The sequence below is a fragment of the Aplidium turbinatum genome, chromosome 1, assembly GCF_918807975.1.
Source record: "Aplidium turbinatum chromosome 1, kaAplTurb1.1, whole genome shotgun sequence".
Classification (NCBI taxonomy): Eukaryota; Metazoa; Chordata; class Ascidiacea; order Aplousobranchia; family Polyclinidae; genus Aplidium; species Aplidium turbinatum.
In genome coordinates, this window is record NC_137472.1 from 8,884,639 (window position 1) to 8,909,767 (window position 25,129).

General features: G+C 35.4%; 1 protein-coding gene across 1 annotated transcript; it reads left to right on the forward strand.

The window, feature by feature from the left end:
- The first annotated feature begins 7,926 nt into the window (after window positions 1–7,926).
- Window positions 7,927–21,335, forward strand: LOC145772784 (beta-1,4-galactosyltransferase 2-like). The gene is made up of 8 exons (XM_082584691.1): window positions 7,927–8,067; window positions 14,698–14,844; window positions 16,293–16,415; window positions 17,437–17,553; window positions 18,591–18,801; window positions 18,992–19,142; window positions 20,608–20,728; window positions 21,240–21,335. Exons 1-8 carry the CDS (start codon window positions 7,927–7,929, stop codon window positions 21,243–21,245), a joined length of 1,017 nt encoding a protein of 338 aa, XP_082440817.1. The 3' UTR covers window positions 21,246–21,335.
- Window positions 21,336–25,129: the final 3,794 nt, after the last annotated feature.

Genomic DNA, 25,129 nt, shown 5'->3' on the forward strand with positions numbered 1-25,129 from the left:
CCAGAGACTAGACGAAAAACTTAAGAATGAAGGTTTTTTTTCACTTTTGCATAACGTCGATGTTGGTACCGAAGAAGAGTGCTCTTACAATGAAGATGCAACAGGACAAGGCGAGGAGGAAAGCAACATCTTTGTCGTTTTTGATGATGATGATAGCTTCAATTTTTGTTTTGCTTACTTTGTTTAATTTTTGTTAACGAATGTAGAAAAATAAGTCCAACAGTGACGAATAATTTCAAATTTGCCTGGAATTCATAGATTTATCCTTTTGCTTAATCGGTAATAACTCTTTTTTTGTATATTTTCAGGGTTCTAGTTGATAAAAAAGTTATTCCCCTTGAAAAGAGCTAAAAAATGATGTATAATATGTCCTATTTTGAAAAACTTGAAATTTTCATAAAGGGATTGTGACGTCATTTGGAAAAAGGGCCCAAAAGGGGGTTTCTCATCATCCGATTAATGGGGATTTTTTTCTGAGCAATTTGCATAGTATGGGGAAGGTCTAAGAAAAGTATCAGGTTGATAAAAAAATTTTCCCACAAAAAACCTCCCACGACTGCACTAAGAACGTTTATTTCGAAACCAGGTTTTTTGTGTCTTTACCCAAGGGAAGATTTCTTATTGTAACATTTTTGATTCGTCAATGAATATTATCTGCTTGAAACAACTGTTTTGAATAGTTTGTGGCCTACATAGCCTACTATTTTGATCGTGGATTGCTATTCTTCTTTGTAGAGCTGATAACGCAAAATACGTTTGCTATTATTGTTTCTAATTAACAGCTTTGTGATCACTGGCTTTTCTTTTGTAGCATAAGAAATAACGCGCTTTGTATTATTGAGGTCAAACTAAACAAAGGAAAACAAGAGGTTGTTTCTCTCTGCTCGCGCATATCAATGAACGAAGCAATTATGAGCTTATGGCTTGTTATCGCAATGTAATCCATTTCACGCTTTGCTGGAAGTTAGCTAGAAATAGCAAAATTTCACCAAAATGTTGAATTTACAAGAAAACTACACAACTTTTAGCATCAAATTTAATATTATCAGATCTGCCTGGCAATTTTAGGAAAAGTTAAAAAAAACCAAGTGCATGGCGTTACTGTGCTTCAAATACTCAAAGGAAATATGAGGGGGGAGGGGCAAATCTGGCTTCCCTTTGAGGAGCAAAGTGTTAAAAATAGGTTCAATTCTGTAGAAAAAAGGAAATTCACATAAACATTTGGGAAACGTTGCTCTGGACAAACTTTCGCTTGCATGATTTTCGTGAATGTTGTGAATGGATTTAGGATTTCTATTGATCTATCGTCTTAGATTTTCCACACAAGCTTTACATGCAGTATGTGGAACCCATGATTTGTCCTGATCACCCAGGCGAGTTTTAAAGTAGGCTACCGTATGCAAGATATGCTTGTTTCACAAAACTTGTTATGGTTTGCCTTTGTTTAGGAACAGTATAACTGCCACATATGTAACAAAAAACATCAGAGTCATTTTCACACTTTCTCCTTGAAGATCCCATCCTGCTACTTATTCACACCACAAACAGAATTAACACCTTGCTAATATGAAAAAATCTGAATACATGAAAATTCAAATAAGAATGAGTTATAGACAAGTTTCAAATAAGCTTAAATCGATGTTATATATCAAAAAGTGGAGTGGTACTAAACAATAAACGTTCAGGCGAAAGTGAATGTAACCCTGCCGCCTGCCTGTAAGGCAGGGGTCGGGAACCTATGGCTCGCGAGCCATATATGCAGAGGTGGGCAGTAGCGCGCCACTTTTGTAGCGTCGCTACTAGTGGCCCTACTTTTTAGTTGGAATAGCGGCTGCAGTAGCGGCGCTATTTTTTCCAAAGTAGCGGTAGTGGGAGAGGCGCTACTTTTTTTCAGTCGCACTCCCGCTACTTCTTAATTTACAGTGAAAAAAAAATACTTATTTTTTGGCAACGCTGGCGTGGTCAAGCATCTATATAATCGGTTTAGTTGCAAACTTTCGGTCTTTTCTAGCTGACGTCAACTTCTTCGGCGAATGTGTCTGTTTGATGAAACCTATCTGCCAGGCTTTAGACATTCTCCAGGGCGAGTCCAAGGCGTATGACGGAGTCTTGCTTCCAACCATGACAAGTTGCGCGAAGAAGTTGACCGAGATCAGTGATCTTGTGACCTGTGAAGAGTTGAGAGTGAAAGTCCTTGAAGGGGTGAAGAAACAATTCAACAAGTGTTTCAAAGACATGAAATGCGTTATGGCATCATGTCTTCATCCCTCCTTCAATACGTCGTGGCTACAATTTCTACACTACGTTTCCATGGATGATGCTGACGCACTGCGAGAAAAAGTCAAGACAGATGTAATTCGACTGTTGCGGGAGACATCAAGCCAGGTCGATACCGAGAAGAGTGACACTAATACCAGTCACGACTCCGAGGATAAATTTTTTGGCATGTTGGCGTCATCCCGCGAAACGTCGGTGCAGAAGGAACCAGCATTTGTGGACGCCTTTTTTTCGGACAGGAGCACATTGAGCTTTTCGAATACCGAGTCAAAACATCTGTTCAATAAATACAACACCCCCATTCCTTCCAGTGCTGCGGTGGAGAGACTTTTTTCTGTTGGAAAAATGTGCTTAAGCGTGAGCGGTTAGGACTTACAGTGACTCTCATTTTGAAATGCTCTTGTTTTGGAAAGATGCGTAACAATAAATTTCCCTTAGAATGTGTTTTCTACAACGACGTTAAAATGACAGTGTAAACGAATGATAACATTCGTTTTTAAGGTCATTTTTGCCTCACTAGGGACTTGAGTGTTTTCTAGTGTCATTTTAGACAAAAGTAGCGGAAGAAGTAGCGGTAGCGCGCGCTACTTTGGTCCGAGTAGCGGTAGCAGGTAGCGCGCTACTTTTGTAAATTGGTAGCAGTAGCGCGCGCTATTTTGGCCCAAGTAGCGGTAGCGGGTAGCGCACTACTTTAAAAGTAGCGGGTGCCCACCTCTGCATATATGGCTCTTTTGAAGACGGCATCTGGCTCACAAAAAAATCCAATCTTCTAAAGTGCACACCGCAAAAGTTTTATCTTAAATTTTCATTACAATTTAAAGCTGTAAACACGCTCAGAATGCACCAAATTAATTGTAATTTTTGATTTTTTTTTGGTGGAGGAGACCCCCAAACACCGCTGTTTTTCTCCTCTTGCAAAGACGCGTTCCCACTTTCAAAACTTCATCAGTGCCACCACGTGTTAATTGTATTAAGTGTTAAAGCATTACAGTATAACCTATGGCTCTCACGGAAATGTATTTCCAAAAATGTAGCTTTAATGGCTCTCTTAATCAAAAAGATTCCCGACCACTACAGTAAGGGGTGGTTTGTGGACAGTTCTCAGAAGGTACGTAAGTTGGATGGTCTACCATAGACAGATAGTCTACTAGCCAGATTGTCTAAGTGACTTTTTTGAACAGCGGACCATCTATAGCTATGGGGCATTCTGACTAATGTACCTTCTGAAGTTAGGTCGGTCACTCCAATGGTCATGGTGTCATCATACATCTCCAAATGCTACAAACTAAAATCTTTTCCATGATTATGACAAAATTTCAAACACTATTGGCTAATAAGGTCTTTATAAAACGGTAACAGTAAGAGAAAATTGGGCGAAAAAGCCAATATTATGAGAAAAAATATCATGCAAAATCTTAAAAACCTGATGTGATGGGTAAAATCTGATGTGATTTTTGAAATCAGCAGCCTCAATATACACCAAATCACATCTTACATTGCAGACACAAATTTTTTTTATCTTGTTGTTGGCCTGTGTAATTGATAACAGCTTTATAAGATTGAATTGCATAATTCAAAAAATAATACATAAAATAAAAACGGCTACATAACTTCAAACGCTTTCGGCAAAACTTTCTGCCCACTTCAGGAAAATACCTTAATTCATCTAAACAAAAACATTCGTGAAATGCTAATACCACATATCGCCACAATCCACTTTTAAACAGACAATTGTTTGCTTGCGGCTCGTTTTTCTTGCTCTCTGATTTTAAAATTATTTTTTTCGCACCTTGCTTTTCTATCACATCATGTGATCTGTTCAATACCTTTTGATGCAGTTACCTTTGATTCTCGTGGAGCCTGTATCGTTGAGTTTGAGCTAGTCGGAAGTACTGTGCAGTTTTTGTCTTTTCCTGTTTATAGATTTAGTTAACCATTGTATTTTATTCAGATGTAGTTAAGTTGTATGTTTATTATTCCTGAAGAGGACATCTTGTGATGTCGAAAACGTTCGATACTTAATTGATTGCGTAGTTTTGTGTTGCTGTAAATGTAATAAACTTGAAGATGTTAAACTTAATCACGTTGCTCGGCTTCGTATGCCTATGGTTCGACAAGACAAACTTTCTACCGAAGCTCTGTTAATAATAAATGACTGAATTTAAATAAAACTGCACTGACCTGCGTACAAGCAACAACTGACGAACAAACACAAAAGGTGGCAACAATCTGTCATAAACTATGCGGGAGTGTGGTCATGAGACAAGATAGTGAGCGGAACAACATAAAGGCAATCAAGGAAAAACCACTAAGCAACATAAAATAAACGTAATCGAATACAAATTCAACAAGAAAGATGCCCCTCCAGCGAATAATTGTTTGTTGAGCCTGGGGTTGTGCTGCTTTATTTGAAGTGCCTCATGAATTGTAGTTTCAAACTCTGATTGACAGTTGCGAATTATTGTGAATGAATATAATGTAAATTTGATGTTGGAACAAATACTGCAGTCATAAATGTGGTCTTTGATAGCATTGTGCTTGTTGATGTCTGTTAAATTTAGGTGTTCCGTTGACCTTGCAACCAAGTGTCTTGTGGACATACCTATGTGTGTCATGTTCTTGTCACACGAACAAGTGAATTTGTAGACAGTTTATTTAGTAGTAGACATTTATTTTTATTACTATTCCTTTTCTTTTCCTTTTTTTATGGTATGTCCCATCACCGACAGCATCACGCAAGCTCTTTGTTGGCACAGACATCTCAGTTGGTTAGCACATGATTTTGAGAGCGAGGAAGCTTTAAAATCAAGCGGCGCTGGTGCGACTTTCGGGGTGTGCGCTTGAGCAACGCACGTCAAGGACTGCTCTCTATTCAGCGACACGTAGTTGCCTGCTTAACCCTCTGTCTACCGTGGGGTCCAATGGACCCCAAAACAAGTTTTGCTTTGCGATTTCTCAGGACATATAGCAGATATGATATTGATATACCTTGACTTTTCACAGCTTTTCTTGTTCTTTAGGACCATATAATAATTATTGATTTCAAACAAAATTTTGTAGCATAGAAAAAAATAATAGCATCTTGTACCGTGGGGTCCAATGGACTCCAAGCCTGCTGCATTCGAAGTAATCTTATATCACAACAGTACTAAAAGAGTAGTCGACACTATTGGCAGAATTTTTAGGAAATACAGTTCCAAAAGAATGACGAGAAAATGGCCGAGAGCTCTATTTTACAATATAATCGATGTCACTGCTGTCAATGCTTTTGTGATATTGGCATCAATTGCAAGGCGAAAATAGCAGCACAACATTGAAGCATGCCTGCATGAAAGAGAAGAAAATTTTAGATCCAACTAGGAAAAGAGCTTGCTGGATTACCAGCTTCGACTTCGATATCCACAAAACATCTAAATCCGCAACAAAATAAAAGAAACAGCTGTTGAAGATCAGGCGCCAAAATCAAAGAAAGCTAGATGCTATTTTTGGAAAAGACACAAAGCCAAAAATGCAGACAATTCTGTAGCCTACTACTGTAATTGCAAACTCAACGTTTGTCTAGAAAATTCGCAATTCATTTGCAATGAATGCGATAATATAATTATAACCTCACAATATTTCTTGTGAACTATGTAGGCTTAATATGCGTTTTTTAGCCAAATCCAAAAATCAAATCTCTCAACAGTTTGACCATTGCTCATGAATAGACCAATTCCGTATCAGTTAGGTTTGTGCATGGGCTACTGTATGACTTGTTTGTTAAATTTCGAGTATTTTTGGTTTTTCTACAGTATAAGTTATGATTTTTGAAGTCTGTTACGTCCTTTCCTATTGAGCTTTAATTTCATCATCTGAGCTGATTTTTTTTTGTCCAAAAGAAGTGCTTGGAAATTTGGGGTTTGGAAATTTGAAAAATGGTAAAACTTGTATATTATTTTTTCAGTAGACAGAGGGTAAACGAAAAACTTATTTTTCTTCAATTGCCTCTTTGCCTGAACCAGTAGCGGAAGCATGGGGAGGCGATTGAGGCGATCGCTTACCTTCTAACATACAGGAAAGTTACTTTAATCAAAGTGCATTTGCAAGGTTTGATTAATGTAGACCAACACGTCATTGTTTTTTGTTGAAACCTCTCCTCTCCCCTCTAAGATGAATCCGTCCCTAATCTAAAGCGAGCGTCGACGGCCTCAGGTGGATATTTCCCATGTTCTGTGAATAAGTGTTTCTCCATGAATAGTTGTTATTGAATAGTTGTTATTGAACTGTCCAAAGTAAAAACAAATATAAATGTTATGTTCATCGTCTCCGGTGCGGTACGTTGTCGAGAGTGTTAATTGTCGGTAAGGAAAACACAACTTGTTGCGTACTCACCATCAAGATGAACAAGATAATCAACCAAAAATCCATTTGAAAAAATGCTACTTCGTCACGAGGAAGCGGTTTTTAAATCTTAATAGGCCTTTCAAGATTTGTAAAAATGGTTCATCATCATTAAGTTACTTCTTCTCGTCGAGAGTTGGGGGCAATGAGACGCCACGTTTCTCTGTTGTGAGATTGTTTTACTGCAGTTTTGCAATTAAGTCCTGACCAGTCTTCAATATCCTTAGTCCAAATTCTTGGTGGTCTGCCCCTATTTTGTTTGCCGTTTATTTTTCTTTCTAGTAATTGTTTTTGAATAGAATTATTGCGAATCGTGTGGCCAAAATATTTCAATTTTCTTGATTTAATTGTTTGTAGAATTTCCATGTTGGTTTGTATTCTGGATAGTAAATCTTTGTTTGTGATTTTCACAGCGAAAAATGATTAAATGACTTATATGCACCGAAACAAAATCAAAACTTTAAATATTAATTAGTTCAACAGTTTTACAGAGTAAACCGGTAAGCTGCTGTTATCGGAGATTATCTTGCCTGTTTAGAATACCTTACTAAGAAAATTCAACGACAAGATTTTAGGTTGTGGTGAAAAGAAGCGAAGACCTCCACACCACAGCAGAAATGTAACTTGGGTATGAAGATGAAATTTTTTGTTTACATTCGAAATATGAATATCGGCCAAGCAACGTGCTGTTAAACAAGCTAATCTTTGGTTATGCACTACAGAATGCATATGTGAAAAAAAATACGCTTTATCGTTTATTTTAGCTTATTGAACGTTTTTTTTTATCAAGTTTACATAAATAGTTCAAGAAAAGCGCTGACGTTGCTGAGCTGAAAGATATTTCTGCTAAGAAGTCATTTATGTTTTCCTATGCTGCAGACGTTTAATCATCGTAAAAAATATATTTGATTTTTGGGATGTCGCAGTTTCCAGCAAAAAGGGTAAAGTATCAGGGTTGACGGTCGTTATCTCTACTGCAATACGTTTTCTACCAACCGTGATGCTAGCACGGATAAGAAGCTTTAAGCAATAGATTAGATTGGATAAAAACGCATTCATTGCTCAAAATAGTTTAACTGCGCAGATACACCATCAAACAAATAAAATACGTCATGAGAAAATTAGCACACTCTTGGTTCTAATGAAAACGGTTGAAATTACAAAGCAGTTTGTAATCAACTTATTTTTCTATTTAGAAAAGGTGTAATATTATTTTAACATGAAATTATGTGAACTTTAACAAAAAAAAGATATTATTCACTTGATAATATGGAACAAGCCCAATTCAAAGAAAGCTTGATTTCAAAGAGAGTTCTACGAAATCTTCAACACTTTATTTCCAACAAAAAATACGCATTTCTAATGCTCTTTTGCTTAGCCGTTGTGACAGAAGTGCTCTATGGATTTCAGGTAAGAATCAAAAGTGTTTAATCCTCATGTACTACTACTAGCCTACCTACTTTAAAAACTTCCAACTAGTGTTTTGTAAAAGACTATCAGGTGAACTGTTGAAACGCGTTGACCTGAAATATGAACAACGTGATACCACGCTTACATGACAGTAAAGCATTGCCACTTATGGATAACACAAAAAGCCTGCATTTTGTTTAAATCCGTTTAAGGCCTTCTAATGTCCACCGGACATTAGACGAGATGTTACTGACTGACATCTAAAGCAAACATGTGATGAAAGATTCTATATGGAAATTAGAAAAATCCCTCCCTATGGAAAAAATGTTGCACACACACGGTTTAAATCAAGAAACTTCTCTTTAACACACGTTCAGCCACTAATCTCAGCAAAAAAGGAAGCAAGGCTTAAGCAATATAATTCAAAAATGACTCATCACACGGGGAAATGAAGGTTTCATCATCAGAGTCCTTTCTCCCAAGAGCAATCGCCCCCTGAACAAAGTGGAAAACCTTGAATCGACTCCGAATCGGTGTTGGCCGTACTAAATCTACAATGGTAAAGTGAGCTACAACACGGGCTCAGTTCCATGCATCTGTGGTATCAAGCCCCAAAAAGCGGACCGTCTTCTTGTGTGCCCCCAACTTACCACCTAGTAGGCTACAGAAAGGCTACAGAGACATTTCAATGCAGAACTCCGTCGCTACTGGTGTTTTGCAATTTTCACTCAAAAGCGACGGAGCAACTAGTCGATATCATATTAAAAAAAAAAAACTCGGCAGAACATAAAGAAATGTTCCATACCACAAAACAGTTTACTACCGGTGCTGCTTTAGTGAACTGAAGGCTACTTGGATTTATTGAGATATTTTGGTCCTTGATGTGTGAGATTTCGAAATAGGTCAATTTTAATCTTGAATATCTTTTAATCTTTACTAGTTACAGCTTTCCAAACGTTGCTGGTTAACAATTACCATTTTTACGAAGGTTTTAACTTTGAAACTACCGGAAAATTCAATCAGTCCTGTTACTAAACGCAACAAACAGTTTGCAATTTTTGTAATCACACATCGATTTCGCTATCACAGCACCCTAAGTATGATCATGTCAAGTTATAATATGATCATACTAAATTTTTTTAGAATTTTATTAGTTTTAGAAATTTTGACATGATCATACTGAGGATGCTGCGATTGCGAAATCAATTTGTGATTACAAAAATGAGGCTGGTATACTGTTTGTTACGTTGAGTAACAGGACTGATTTAATGATAAGAGACGGTCAACTGCCTCAAGTGGACAGTTTGCTGGGTTGGTTCACAAAAGCAGAAAAGTTTTATTAGTCTACCGGAAAATTGTTACACTTAGAATGACAGTATCGGTCAATTGACTGGTAGACGAGGGTATCGTTGTTTTGCAGGTGTTCACCAGGGAATTTATCTCGCTTGTGATTTACAAATAAGCCAATATTAGAGCTGTTTTCAAGTGAGTGCAATTATTTGCTGCAGTCAGATGAAGTCACATCTGAAAACAGCGCAAAGTTTGCATCATTTTTTAATTTGGTGAATACAATTTGCTTGAATGCATTTGTTATAGCTTAAGATATCAGCAAGACACAGGGCATCAGCTGTGACTTATTCTGGTAATTAGGAAAGTTGTTGTGCACCACATAACGACAAAACGAGTCCCTACATACCAATCATCTTGCAACTGGCACAGCAATCTGAATCTGTGTCAAAAAACAAAAACTCGAAAGCAAATGCTGCAACTGTGGAACATATTTGTTCTGTATTGTTAATAAAATTTGCTAAGTACCTTATACCGGTCGATTGACCAGTGTGGTAGTTCTAGGTGTATTTATGCTCAGGAGCTAGGCCCACCATTTCAGGAGGCCCAGCTCCTGAGCTCTCCATTTCAGGTGGCCCACAGATAACAAGCTTTTATGTTTTGTTAAGAAAGTGTTTACAGTAGTGTTTTAAACTTTCATTCTGATAGGAGTGTGGTTTGTTCAATATTTTTTTTTCGTATGTTGTTTGGTTGCAGCGTCACTTGTAATAAACTACTGATTTGAATGGAGCGGTTATGTGTTATTACTGTTGGCAACTGGCGCAGATATTACAGTGTTAGTAGTTAGTTTTAGTATACATGTTCTTTGCTCTCAGTATTGTTTAGAATTCTTCTGTCGCTGACATTAGAGGTGTGGTTGCGGTGTCAGTCAATGTTTTTTTTTCAGTCGATAGTCTTTCGGCTCTTCATTGGCTCTTCATTCAATGCTTGTGGTAGTTAAATTAATTAACAATGTTAGTATTTAATTTTAGAATTTATATTCTTTGGTTTGAGTTATCTTTAATAGGCCATTCTTTAGTTTTGTTTGTCGTATCCAGGCTTACACCCGGTGGTTGAAGATTTAGATTAAGTGCACGGGAAGGCAAGGAAGCCAATCTTCGTGTCCACCTTCAGGCATGCCTTTAAGTGTCCTGCCACATACACAGCCGTATGCTCTTGAGCGGCGTCGAACCGGCGCCCTTTCGATTGCCGTTCCAGTGTTCCAACACTTTAGTATTCTTTCTTTAGTAGTATTCTTTAGTATTCTTTATTAGTCTTCCTTTAGATTCTTTAGTATTTTTTTATATCGAAGAGATTGGGGGTGTGGTTGTTAGTCAATGTTTTTCCAATCAATGGTTTTTCGGCTCTTTACTCAATGTTTGACATTGACATACTCAATCCGACACAATGCTAGTAGTTAGTTTTAGAATATATGTTTTTTCTATTTAGCTTTCTCTAGTAAGATATTTTCTAGTATTAATTTGTTTAGGAGTGTGGTTATTAATCAATGTTTTTTTAGTTAAATGTCTTCCTGCTCTTCATTCAATGTCTGTGGCTTGGTGCAATGTTAATTTTAGCATGCACGTTTTTTGCTTTTAGGTTTCTCTAGTAGGTTGTTCTCTAGTACAGGTATTCTTTTCGTTTGGGGGTGTCAGGGGTGTGGTTGTTATTCAATGTTTTTAGTCAATATTTTTTGGCTCTTTAGTTAATGTTTGTAGTTCGGTACGTTGTTAGTAGTTATTTATGGCATGCATGCTCTTTGCTCTCAGTATTATCTAGTATTGTTTTCGTTTGTGATGTAATTGTTTGTGATTGTTAACTTAACTTCCTGTATTTTCTGGTATTGAAATATGGTTCGGTCAATGTTTTTTTTTTTTTTTTGTAAATCATTTAGTGTAGAGTCACTTGAAGCTAACTAAAATAGTTGTATGTGTAAGTATTGTTAGCAAGTACAGATGGTAGGCTACAATATGGTTAAGTGGAATCGGTAGCCTAGTGTTGCTGTGCCCCTGTAGTATCTGGCAGTCAGGTTACATTATATGTGCATGAGCTTACAAAATAGAATGCTTTGAATCTCCAAAGCAAAACATAATAACCGCTTGGTAAAAGTGTTGGAATGTTCTTTTTGTTAAAACCAATTTTTGTTGCACTGCCAAATTGTTTTGCTCTATTACGCCACGTAGTTGAAAATGATAAGTGCGTATAGTTTTGAATAACTGCAATTTTAAGGAAAAATTGCTTTTAAATGTAGTTAATCAAATTTAATCTCCTAATTTGTCAATTCTAGTTCGAATTTGTAAGAAAAATTAAGTCAACTTAAGCATGCCAAACTTTCATGCTAGCTTGTATTGTGTGCTACAAGCTCTGGGTTGAATGACCACATTGTTCATGACCATTGCAATAATTATCTTATTAAAAATCTTTAATAATTTTGGCTTTTAATCCGAGCAGAAGTGTAGCTATGACCCAATAGACCTGTGTTTGCTATCATTTGGCTTAGCATATATTGGTATGGTTTTTTCAAAATGTCTATTGAAGTGAACCACATTTTCATATCGATGTAGTGAAAATGCACACTATATTATCACAGATTTCTTGCCCGTAGGGCCACAAAATTATTTTGGCCCCAAGACCCATAAACGCTACACTAAAAAATCTAAGGACAAACTGTACAAATAATAGCCTAGAAATAGGACGGAAAGATAATCTTTGCTATCACCGAAACAAGCTGTGTCATTTGTCAATATGCTGAAATAGCGTTTAGTTTTCTACAAAATCTGTCAATGTGGTGCATATTGGGTAAAAAATTACGCTTTTGAAAAATGCCAGAGCTAGCTTCGGTGATAATCAAAATTACCTTGTCGCCTTATTTTTATTAATTGTACGACTTGTCTTTGTTTTTTGTGTTTTTTGTAATGTAATGTCTTAGAAAGTTCCATCGTAGGCCTACTTATTCGCGAGAGACTAAATTTGTATTTACAATATTTTCTGACAATTTATATTTGGTTCAATTATTTATTGCTTACGACATAATCACTTTGACCAACAACAAAACAGCTGGCTCAAAATAACACAACTATTTTGAAGAATAAAAAATAAAACAGACAGCTGTTTTTGAAATGCGTTGCTCAAACACACACCCCGTAAGCCGAACCAGCGCCACTGGATCTTGGGCATGTAGTTTTTTCGATCGTAAAGTTAGGTGCTTAACTAACCGAGTAGGCTATGAACGCCCAATTAATACTGTTAGATTATGCAAAGCTACATCATATTGTAATTTTCAAAGCTTTTTTACCTTTTGCTGTAACTTAATTCATGAACTATGTTGGTTAATTGACTAGGAAAACTTTGTGTTTTTGCAAAATTTTCCTCAAATATATTCGTATATTTTTATAATTTTAATTCTATCTATATTCGTATATTTTTAATTTTATTAACAACACAGAAAAATGTGTTGCACTGTAGCAGCATCAAACAACTACCACTGCTAGAACGACAGCACTGGTCAATTGTTCGGTAGATGAGGATAACGTTGTTTTCAGGTATTTACCAGGAAATTGATCTCGCTTGTAAGTTGTAAAAAAAGTAATGTCAGTGCAGTTATCAATTGAATTCGATTATTCGCTGCAGCCGTATTAGGTCGTATCAGAAAAAAATGCAAAGTTTGCAGCATTTTTCAGTTTGTTAGGTGAAAATCGTTTGAGTTTATTTATAATAGCCAAAGTTATAGGAATGGCTAAGGACATCAGATGTGATTTTATAGCGCATTTCACTCAGCAGTCTGCAACAGCTAACGAGGCTGCTGCATTGTCTGGAGGAAAAACAAGCACTTGCAAACTGTGTAAAAAAAATCGAAAGCGATGCTGCTACAGTGCAACACATTTTTCTGTGTTGTTAATAAAATTAAAAATATACGAATATAGATAGAATTAAAAATATAAAAATATACGAGTATATTTGAGGAAAATTTTGCAAAAACACAAAGTTTTCCTAGTCAATTAACCAGCATAGTTCATGAATTAAGTTCATTAATAGAATTAGTTCATTAATAGTTAACCGCTGATTTTGTTAGTTAACTGAATTCTTACCTTTTTTGTAAAGAAAATAACTAAACTAACTGTCGCCAAGGATATGCATTAAAAGCAGCGGTTGACAACTTTGTGGCACAAATTAGTGGTGCGATACTGGTGATCCCAGCCTCATGGGCGAAACGCGTGTCTATAGCAGTCAGTTCTTACTACACTCGACTTCCGAAAAACACGCGTTTTTGGAGAAGTCTTGATGGCTAGTGTCGAGGAAAAACCGGTAGCCTATGTTTTGCGAAACACAACTCTCGCTGTTCTATATTGAGTAGTCAGGTAGTGCTGACGCCAGGAAGATCGCTCCTTCGCAACAAATTTATATTTTCAGGTTTCATTATCTAGAGGATTAAAGACAAGTCACTTTTCAAGCAATCCTATTTCTCGAACATTTTCTCCAAACAATAAAAAAATTTTTGATAAAGAAACGTTTATCGGGAGGTTAAAAAATAGCAACCAAAACTGCACTGACAACAATTGTGATACAAGATTGTTAAATACAAAAGAGGATCATGCCTTACAAGGGGACAACGCAAGTGCCTTGCTGAAACGTACAACTGTTTAACCACGAGAAACAACGCTAGATGCTATACCACCAAAGACCACAACAAATGTACTATCACAGAAAGTTAAGCCGGAAAATAGTACACCTGTTCAAACAGAAACAACTGTGTTTCACTGAAAGCCGCGTCATTCACATATTCAAGCCACTACGTGCAATTCTAATGGGCATATGAAAGCGTGGCCTGCTTGGTTTGAGAATATCGTAAAAAATCACTTTTTTTTCCATCAATAAAAACATAAATGGTTTATTACAGCACAATATCAACAATCAACAGTAAAAATAATGCTACAGGCAACTATTTTAAGAACTGCACAACATAAGGCTTCGCTGAACGCGTGATATAGATCACATGACTTGCATTTCAGTAGTTGTGGTAACCTCGTTATGATAACATTGCAGAAAAGAGGCAAATTTTTTTCTCAAATTGCAGCAAATGTGTCAAAATATTTCAAACGTTGCCTTTGTATTACCTTCGATACCATATGTAAACGTAGTCAAACAGTTGTTTGTGGCTACAGATACAATCTTAGTATAGCAACTACTTCAATAACCGTTAATATGAATAAAAAGGCAATAATAATGATGGCTTTCAAGTATGAATGCCATGGCCTCTGGTGTAAAAAAAGCCTAAAATTTACCGAAAGCCACAAAAAATTGCAGATTTTCACGTGGCCTCCTGGGAATTTTTTACAAAAATGGCTTGGCAATCAAAGTGTTAAGACAATCGCCAAACAACCGAACATTCCACTTTCTATAGACAATATCGTTTCATTGCCTTCATGCCCCAAAACTCCACCTGGTCTTGTAGTAAGTAAGCGTTTTCAAATTTATTGTATATGGTTTTAAAAGTGTCTCAGTGAGCAAGACATATCAATATGGTTTGTATATTATCAGTGTTGTACGCGTCAATGAAATAAATTGACGGCGTCAGCGTCAGCGCAAATTGCCTAAAAACATTACGGTGTAAAGTACTGCGTCAGCTCTTAAAGAAATTGACGGCGTCAGCGCTAATTTCTAGTGCTATTTTAGCCAGGGTCTCACAAAACAAAAGTATTTCAACCAAGTTTATGCTAACAATAGCTATAAACAAAGAGCAGGTATTATGTTTTGAGACTGTATTGAAATTGGCTGCTTAGCCTATTAGTTATTTCCTTGTAGAAACACAAACATTTCAAATTGTTTGTCCCACAATCTGATGCGTTTGGGACGCATAATGTCCTTTCCAACTGAAAACATGCGTTCCACAGCAACACTGAATGGTATTGGTGTGTTGTGTTTCAAAAACAAGCCTTGAAAACGTTTTCTCGGAAAATTAGGCTATCACTGTTTCAAGCGTGCTGTGATGGTGTAGCATATTATATAAATCTTATAACGAGGACGAGGTCCACTGCATCAACATCGCTCTTTTCAGGGGCGTAGAGCTCTTGAAATAAAGTATCTTCAACCTCTGACAATCATTGATTTTTCGCTTTCTCTATTTGATCCCTCGTTCTCGATAGTGCTCACGATATGAGTGATTACCATTTGGCGAACTTCTTCGGCTTGTATTCCAGAAAGCCGGTAATTTGGATGAGTCGCGCTGGCCAGAATACATTGTGAAACTCTCATTGTGAAACGAGATTTTTCATGAAAACAAAAAAATGACGCATAGCGCGTGACGCTTAAAATCGGCAAAATAGTTGACGGCGCTATCACTTTAGTCAAGTAAAAAATAAATTGACGTCGCTAGCCTCAGCATCAACAAAAGTTGACGCCGTCAAATGACGCTGTCAAATTGCCGGCGTCAACGTACAACACTGTATATTATACTGTTTCGGCGAACTCGGCATACTTAGCGAGACAAATCAATTTATACTCTGTATTCCTTTTAAAATGAAGTTTTATAGCAATCAAGATTCAAGATGTCTGATTTGTTAAGCGTTGTCCCGTTAAATACATTGTGAATTTGATTTAAAGGTGCATCGGGTTTAGAATTATGTGTTGACAACCTGCTATAGTGCAGATAATGCTTGCTAAATTCTTACTGCAGTAAATTATGACGTTCATGATTCATCTAGACCAAATGTAGCATAATCACTTTCATCAGTCGTTTTAGTATAGCCTAACACAGGGTTGTTTGCAAATTTCTTATTGTTCTTCAATTGACTTAAAATATTCTTGGAGTCCGGATTTTAATCGAGATGTATTTAAATTACACACTGATGTACTGGAAGTTAATGAAGTTTTGCAAATAATGAAACACTGTCTTCCGTTAGGGGAGAAAGGATGCCAGTCCGCTAACAAACGACCCGCCCCTGTACGAAACAATTGAAAAAGAAAATCCTCTTGTATCTGATGGAGGTCACTATAAGCCACCCAACTGTACAGCCAGATGGAAGGTAAAATACGAAATCTACTGTAACTGAGAAAGTTTCATATTTTATTGCAACAATTTTATCGTTTACATCTTATTCTTCTCTTTCTTCTTCTTCTTGACTTATCACGAAGAAGAATAATCGTTTGCATTAAACGTTACGCTTACATGCAAAGCTTGGCCTGCATTTCGTGTGAAACATCGCTTTACTTTCGTGTGAAACATTGCATTTTCTGTGAAACATCGCTTTATCTACTGTAACTGAGAAAATTTCATATTTTATTGCAACAATATTATCGTTTACATCTTATTCTTCTTATTATTATTCTTCTCTTTCTTCTTCTTCTTCATCTTCCTCTTCTTCACTTCTCAAGAAGAAGAATAATCGTTTACATTAAACGTTAAGCTTACAAGCAAAGCTTGGCCTGTGTTTCGTGTGAAACACCGCTTTACTTTTTGTATTTGTTTTGCATTTTGAAATATTAATGATAGTTTGAATTTGCAACATAATAAAGATGGAAAAAGCTAAAAATAATGCAACATTTTAATCTTATTTAAGTCGTTTGACTAGTTGGTGGCGGCCGATTCTTTCCTAGCAACAATTGTCGTCATTCCTATTCATCATCTCATTCATCCGTTTTTGTCTGCCTCATTCTTCACATATCCATACTTCGCTGACGTATGTTACAACATTGCAGGTCGCACACAGCTCCAACAGTCTTTTTCGTTTATTTTTAATGATAATTTTCTTCCATATCTCATTTTTTCACATTTCCTGGACGTTGCCCAACCCAGCCTTGACCTTCTTGTCAAAAGTTTATCTTAACTAAAGATCACTGAAAATTTCCTTTGACATATTCAGTTTCAACCTTCTACCATGGATACACATTCAGCATTGTGATAATGATCACCACTATCTCTGTACTTACTGTATAGCCAACTGTGTAATCTACAAGGAAATAATTATAAGGTTTTGTTTGTTTAGAACGCTAAAACGATTTCTTGTGTCTAGTGACTACTTTTTTTTACAAAAATAACTATTCCAGGTGGCAATAATAATTCCGTTTCGCAACCGACACACCCATTTACATTATTTTCTTCACTACATGCATCCGATATTGCAAAGACAGCAACTTGATTACAGGATTTATGTGATTAATCAAGTAAGTGAAAATACTCAGTTTAAACAAACTTCATTTGTTGACGGAAAACAAATAAGGAAAATGTTGAAATTGTGGTCATGTTCATTAATGTGAAATAGTGTCCATGGTTATCGTGCGTTAGGTTCACAGTGTATCGGCTTCGTATCACAGAAAAGCTGCTAAAAATGCTGCAGGAAACAAATTTGTGTAGCCCTTTTTTATATGAGCGTTGTTGCGTAATATTGTGCTTATGACATGGTAGCAGACGTATTCTTCCCTCTACTTAGACTTTATAGCATTTGAAATGTGTGTTCTTCTGTAAGCGGCATTTTCATTTTAAAGTTTGCAGATAGAGCAGTAATTGATGAATTGCAGTGGCATAGCGTGACCCCCCCCCCTTTTTTTTTTTTTAAAAAAAAAAAGTTTACTTGTATTTAAAAAAGCTCTGGGTGTAATTCAATCGACGCAGCTTTACTGTTTCTTTTTATTTTGTTTAATTGTTTTGTTTTTAAAGAGTACAAGTAGGCTGTATGCTTTGTGAAGTATTTTTCTGTCCTAGCCATTTTATTTTTGCCCAAAAACAGTATATTTTACATGGGCAAAATGAGCTTCCAAACAATCTATCAAGGCTCTTATCGCCAGGAGGTAGAATAGAAAAAACTTCTGATGTGTGTTTATCGATTGACAGAAAGTTGAGATTTGATATTTGTTGTTAAATGATTATTTTAGATTCATGATTTGAAAAAGAAACTCCAGGTCAACAAATTACGTGGGCTGAGCATGGGCAGATCATTGATACATTTTGGATTAATTGAAACATAATGTTAATGATTTACGTCAGTGTAAAAATATGTGAAAAATAATTATGAGCTCACAAATTGATTTCGGTAGCTATAACTCAGTTTGAGTATGGTAATTGAGTAAAATTTTTATCCAGAATTATATCTGCTGTACAGTAAAATCTTAGACAACCTCTTTCTCTGGTCCAGTTCCTTACTAGATATGGACTAGATAAAGTGGTTGTCTGGAACGTCTGTATTGTTCCTCGTCCTATTTAGGTTGAAACGGGTAAATTCAATCGAGGAAAACTTGGCAACGTCGGTTTTGTGGAATCAATCAAAGATTACGATTTTCAATGCTTTGTGTTCCACGATGTTGATCTGATATTGGAAAACGACAATGTCTTGTACAGTTGTCCAAAGCAACCACGACATCTTGCATCAGCTATGAGCAAATTTCAATATAAAATGCCCTACGGGGTTTTTTTTGGTAAGTGAATTTTTGGGCCAACCTGTTGAAAAGTTGATGTTAGTTGATTTCTGGAATTTCATTTAACTGTAGCCTGCTAGCTTACTTTCATTTTTACAAAAAAATGAGTATTATAAGTTTGAAAATCACCGTTTGTTGACTTGGTTTGACTTTCCTAAAAGCTGTGAGGATTTATCAACTTTATCGGCAGGTGGCGTATCAGAGCTGACTAAAGAGCAATTTGAAAAAGTGAATGGTTACTCCAACAAGTTTTCGGGATGGGGTGGTGAAGATGACGAAATTTTTATTAGAATCCGTGCAGTTGGAATGAAAGTCATCAGATACCCAATTAAAATGTCCAGGTGCAACATATAGATAATTTACATAACAAGCTAATCATTTGTTTGATTAATTTAACTCGTTGATTTGTGTGATTGTGTAAAGAAGCGACATGGTCAATCACAGTTAAATATTTTATTTTCTATAATGTTGCCATAAAAAGGAAATCAAGAAAAAGAATTGTCCACCAAATCAAAATATTTTGTTTTAAACAGCCCAAACAAAATGTTGTGAGTTCCAAATATAGATTACATCCATATAAAGAATGATGCTAAGAAGGATGCAAACAGCGTTATTGTTTTGTTTCTTCGATTTTTTTATATAAAATTTATATAAAAAATAATAAAATTGTGAATATTAAATGCACACGACTACTTTACATTTCAAAATAACAAGATTAAACTTTAATTGGAAATCAGTTAGTACAAGGTTTGATCTCATTATAACATTTAACATAAGAAATACTAACTACCTCGTTTGCTTGTTTAAAAATACCCTAACCCTTGATCGCTTGTTTCAGAAAATAATTCTGTTGCTGTGTAGTTGTATCTGGTAAATTGTTTTGTACAAGCAATAGTGTAGGCCCAAAATTTATCAGCAAAAATGATACGAAAATGTTTCAATCACCCTACCGTTGATTTGAATTGACTCGAATAAGGTCAGGAAGAAGGCAACGAACAAATTGGTTAATATTTGGAGGTGCCACAAGAAGGTGTAATTTAGCAAATAATTTAGTTCATGTACTTACATAGTTAGATCATACATCCAATTCAGTGACTACTATTTACTAATAAAGCTTCCCAGAATGTTTAACTCTTTTAAGAATCATCAGAAGAAGAAAAGCATGCAAAAATTATACATTTGTAATACAATAATCTTAAAAAAAAATAAATATGGTAGGCCTTATAACATTAATATAATAATCAGTAAAATATAATAGCATTATTTGTTTATAATTTTTGCATGTTTTCCAGAACCTTGTGATAATCCCAATCAGAGTAGAACATTCTGTTTAGTTTATTAGTGAAAAGTAGGCTAATTGTTTATGATGCAGTCTGCCCTACATGGCTCTTTCGCTTCACATTGAACACTTTTTTGTATAATTGGTAACATAGTTATTGTTTAGATCAAGGCCAAGGAAATGTTTATTCATACAAAATATCAGCTAAAGCTATAAAATGATTGGCTGTTGTTTTCACTTTTTTTTATAACACTTTCTTTTATTTCCCTTTCTATCTTAAATTTTTCTGAAGGTGTTGTGACCGTGCCAAATTTCTTTCAACTTAATAACTTACTTCCGTCAAAAGCATGTTTTAACGTTCGAGTTTTGTCGCTTCTACCTTTTTCTTGACCTTTGCTATTTTGACGTGTATTGTTTTTTGCTGTGATGGTCAGAAATGAAAAAAACAACTGAACTGAAGTGAACTGAAGGCCTTATGTAGTTTATTTGTGGACCAATTTAGGTTTTTATTTTAGTTTTGTTTTTAGATACCTGATGTTTTCACACAACCGAGATGTAGGAAATGAAGTAAATGAGCAACGATTTGGTCTTCTAAAAGATGTTGGTACGAAAATGAAAAGCGACGGACTTAATAGCCTAAACTACAAGGTGGTCTGGCATAATTTTATCGAATTCCAAAACGAGAACAAATAGTTGTGTTTGCATTCAAGCTCATCATTATCTGTTTTGCCAAGACGGCGGTCATCAATGATGGAACTGCTCTTACAAAACTCAGCTTACTTTTTCCCATGCGACCCGAGTTAAAAATGATAGAATCGCTAGATCTGAATGTGATATCAGATTTAACTGCTGTATCTTAACCTCGACAGTTAACAACTTCTACAGATACCTTATAAGGATTAATAGCATCATCAATAGCTTCATAACAGAAGAAGACAGTAAGTTAAAAGCAGTGATAAGTCAGGAAGTTTACTTTATGATGGATCAACAACTGAGGATGTATACTTTCTCAAATCTAGTTCTTTTAATGTTAATTTATTGCTGTGAAAGCACGGACAACATACTTGTAACATTTAATGTACCGTAAAGGGTAAAATAGATTGAAAGTTATTTTGATAGACAAGTGATGTAGTGAAACGTGAAACAAGTAAGTGTTTAGGTTTAACAGCAAGAGGCTCCAAGATGTTAAATAGACGTGGTGGTGGACAATGGATGAACAAAAAGGTGATGGACAATGGCTCTTACAAAACTCAGCTTAAACATGGACAAAGATTAAAAAGCCAAAAGTGTAGATGCATGCAAACAATCGTACAAACATACATACAAACAATACATTCAAACAATACATACAAACAATGCATACAAACAATGCATACAAACAATGCATTCAAACAATGCATACAAACAATGCATACAAACAATGCATACAAACAATGCATACAAACAATACATACAAACAATAAATACAAACAATACATACAAACAATCCATACAAACAATCCATACAAACAATCCATACAAACAATGCATACAAACAATACATACAAACAATACATACAAACAATACATACAAACAATACATACAAACAATACATACAAACAATACATACAAACAATACATACAAACAATACATACAAACAATACATACAAACAATACATACAAACAATACATACAAACAATACATACAAACAATACATACAAACAATACATACAAACAATACATACAAACAATACATACAAACAATACATACAAACAATACATACAAACAATACATACAAACAATACATACAAACAATACATACAAACAATACATACAAACAATACATACAAACAATACATACAAACAATACATACAAACAATACATACAAACAATACATACAAACAATACATACAAACAATACATACAAACAATACATACAAACAATACATACAAACAATACATACAAACAATACATACAAACAATACATACAAACAATACATACAAACAATACATACAAACAATACATACAAACAATACATACAAACAATACATACAAACAATACATACAAACAATACATACAAACAATACATACAAACAATACATACAAACAATACATACAAACAATCCATACAAACAATACATACAAACAATACATACAAACAATACATACAAACAATACATACAAACAATACATACAAACAATACATACAAACAATACATACAAACAATACATACAAACAATACATACAAACAATACATACAAACAATACATACAAACAATACATACAAACAATACATACAAACAATACATACAAACAATACATACAAACAATACATACAAACAATACATACAAACAATACATACAAACAATACATACAAACAATACATACAAACAATACATACAAACAATCCATACAAACAATACATACAAACAATACATACAAACAATACATACAAACAATACATACAAACAATACATACAAACAATACATACAAACAATACATACAAACAATACATACAAACAATACATACAAACAATACATACAAACAATACATACAAACAATACATACAAACAATACATACAAACAATACATACAAACAATACATACAAACAATACATACAAACAATACATACAAACAATACATACAAACAATACATACAAACAATACAAACAGTACATCAGCGCAATAAGATAATTTGTTTATGAGCCTTTGAGAGGAATACAACTAAAGCAATTGATGTTACAAAGCAAGCATTGAAAAACTATCTAAATGTATGTAAAGTTTAACGTATTAAAGATGACATGGATATGACTGTTACAAATTAGGCAGAAATTACAAAGCGGTGGAAAAATTAGCTGAAAGTCCAACAAATGTGGAAAGCCCAAACGCATAAAACTGAAACAATTAGTGTAAGCTGAAGAAGAAGATGAAAAAGAAGAAGAAAGAAATGAAGACAAAAACAAGAAAGTAATATTAAACGCAATCAAGGAAGTTACTCCAGGAAAGGTGGTTGGTGTTAGGACTAGAGTTTTTATATCTGTTTCTTGGTATAACAATTGATGAATTTTTGGTAATAGTCTAATCAAATGTTTGAAAGATTACACTATGTAACACAATTTTTGGTTTGGCTACTTTTCTAAAGCTTCTTAATGTATTTTTGTGAGTTGAGTTCAAAAATTCTGTTAGTTTTTTCGTACCATCAATACTTTTTGTATATTCCATTTTTTTCATCCGATGTAGCTGTAATTAGCATATTGTGTTAGACTCGTGCAGTAGATTTCAACTCCACATCAAGATTCCGTTCGGTTTATTGAACGCAAACGCCAGTTTAAGTTCATAAAGAAGGCTTGAAGATAAACATAACATACTTTTTTCATTGTGAAGAAAGAGGCGTTCTTCCCGGCTATCAGCACAAGGCTGAGCACTCACTAGTACAGCGAGCAGTCGAATACCTTTGTGGCAGAATTAGTGGTGCGATACTGACGAGCCCAGCCTCATGGGCGAAACACGGTGTCTATCGCTGTCAATTCTTGCTACAAATCGGCTGCCGAGAAACATATTGTTGATTGGATGGTCTGAATGGCTAGCGTGGAAGCTGCACCGTTATGGTTAGCGAATCGCAACTGCTCGCTGTACTAGTGAGTGCTCAGCCTTGTGCTGATAGCCGGGAAGAACGCCTCTTTCTTCACAATGTCCTCTGCCCTGGCGCCTGCTGGTTTTCTTGGCTCTTTTTTTCCACAAAGATAAGAGTTAAACTGACTGCTAAAGCGGTGGTCGAATACCTTTGTGGCAAAATTAGTGGTGCGATACTGACGAGCCCAGCCTCATGGGCGAAACACGGTGTCTATCGCTGTCAATTCTTGCTACAAATCGGCTGCCGAGAAACATACTTTTTTCAATTAGTAAATGTTAATCAAAAATGTACTGTTGAGCAGGTCTTATTTTATGACCACTCCTGTCTTGCCTTACCAAAGACCAAATGTGGTCTCCCAGCATTACCTTGTCCCAGCGGCGTGTATATCGTTTTTCCATTAGCTTTATATCCTGGTGAAATCTCTTACCATGCTCCTCATTGAAGTCACCAAGATTTTCTTAAAAAACATCCATATGAGAACATAAATAATAAAGTTTTACAGACATGAGACAAGCCATGTTTTGGTAACATTTGATTTGTTTTTCCACCAACTCTTTGTAACTTCGATCCCTTTTATTTGTCAAAACTCCATCAACTATACGCCTTGAGATGCTTGCCACTCTTCCATTTCTGTTTCATTTATTCTTTCTTCCAAGCTTTTACACATTAGCATTGTGTTTATCTGGAAACCCACAAATATTCCTTTTTTTGATTTGCCATCTGATAGTCTGGGAAATATTGAGCCAATTTCTTGAAAAACTTGTCCTTGAAAATCCAAAGCTTTTACAAACTGTTTTACCAAACCTCAGTTAATATGAACTGGTTGCATTAATTTTTTTCCCGGCTTTTTTCCTTGTCGGCCAATGAATTTTTTCATAGTGCTCACCGTCAGCTCTGCTACTCCAAAAGCACAAAAAAACAAAAGTATTTTGTTTAACCATTCTGGAGACCAAACAAATATCCTAACATTTTATAGTCACTACAAACGTATCACTTAAACTGAGCGGAGCTGCTTTTAGTGAGCAGTTGCTTGACATTTTCACAATCTTTTTTCATCTTTGATGAATAAGCAAGTGGAATTGACAGATGTATGTTGCCATCGTGAAGTAGCACTGCTTTGAGACTTTCGGTAGAACTGTAATGCCACTGAGTAGTTAGTAAGAACATGATCTATTTCACGTTGCTATTACTGTAAGCAGTATGCCTACTCTGAAGTCCTCACCAAGCAGATTTCACTCATTTAGCCTGAATTTCAACAACTCTACTCCAGTTTTTTAGGATCCAGATTACCTATTAATTCATCCAATTCTTTTTAGCTGGAAAATGAAGTTCTAAGCTTTTTGGTGGATATTCTGCATCAGTGCCTGCACTTTTGCTTGTTGCGAAGTCTTCACCGATGTACATTAATTTTCTATCTCAAATA

Coding starts and splice junctions, on each gene's coding strand:
- LOC145772784 (XM_082584691.1), top strand. CDS start 7,927: ATGGAACAAGCCCAATTCAAAGAAAGCTTGATTTCAAAGAGAGTTCTA. Junction 8,068..14,697: donor AAGTGCTCTATGGATTTCAG/GTAAGAATCAAA, acceptor AAAAAATTGCAG/ATTTTCACGTGGCCTCCTGG. Junction 19,143..20,607: donor TACCCAATTAAAATGTCCAG/GTGCAACATATA, acceptor TTTTGTTTTTAG/ATACCTGATGTTTTCACACA.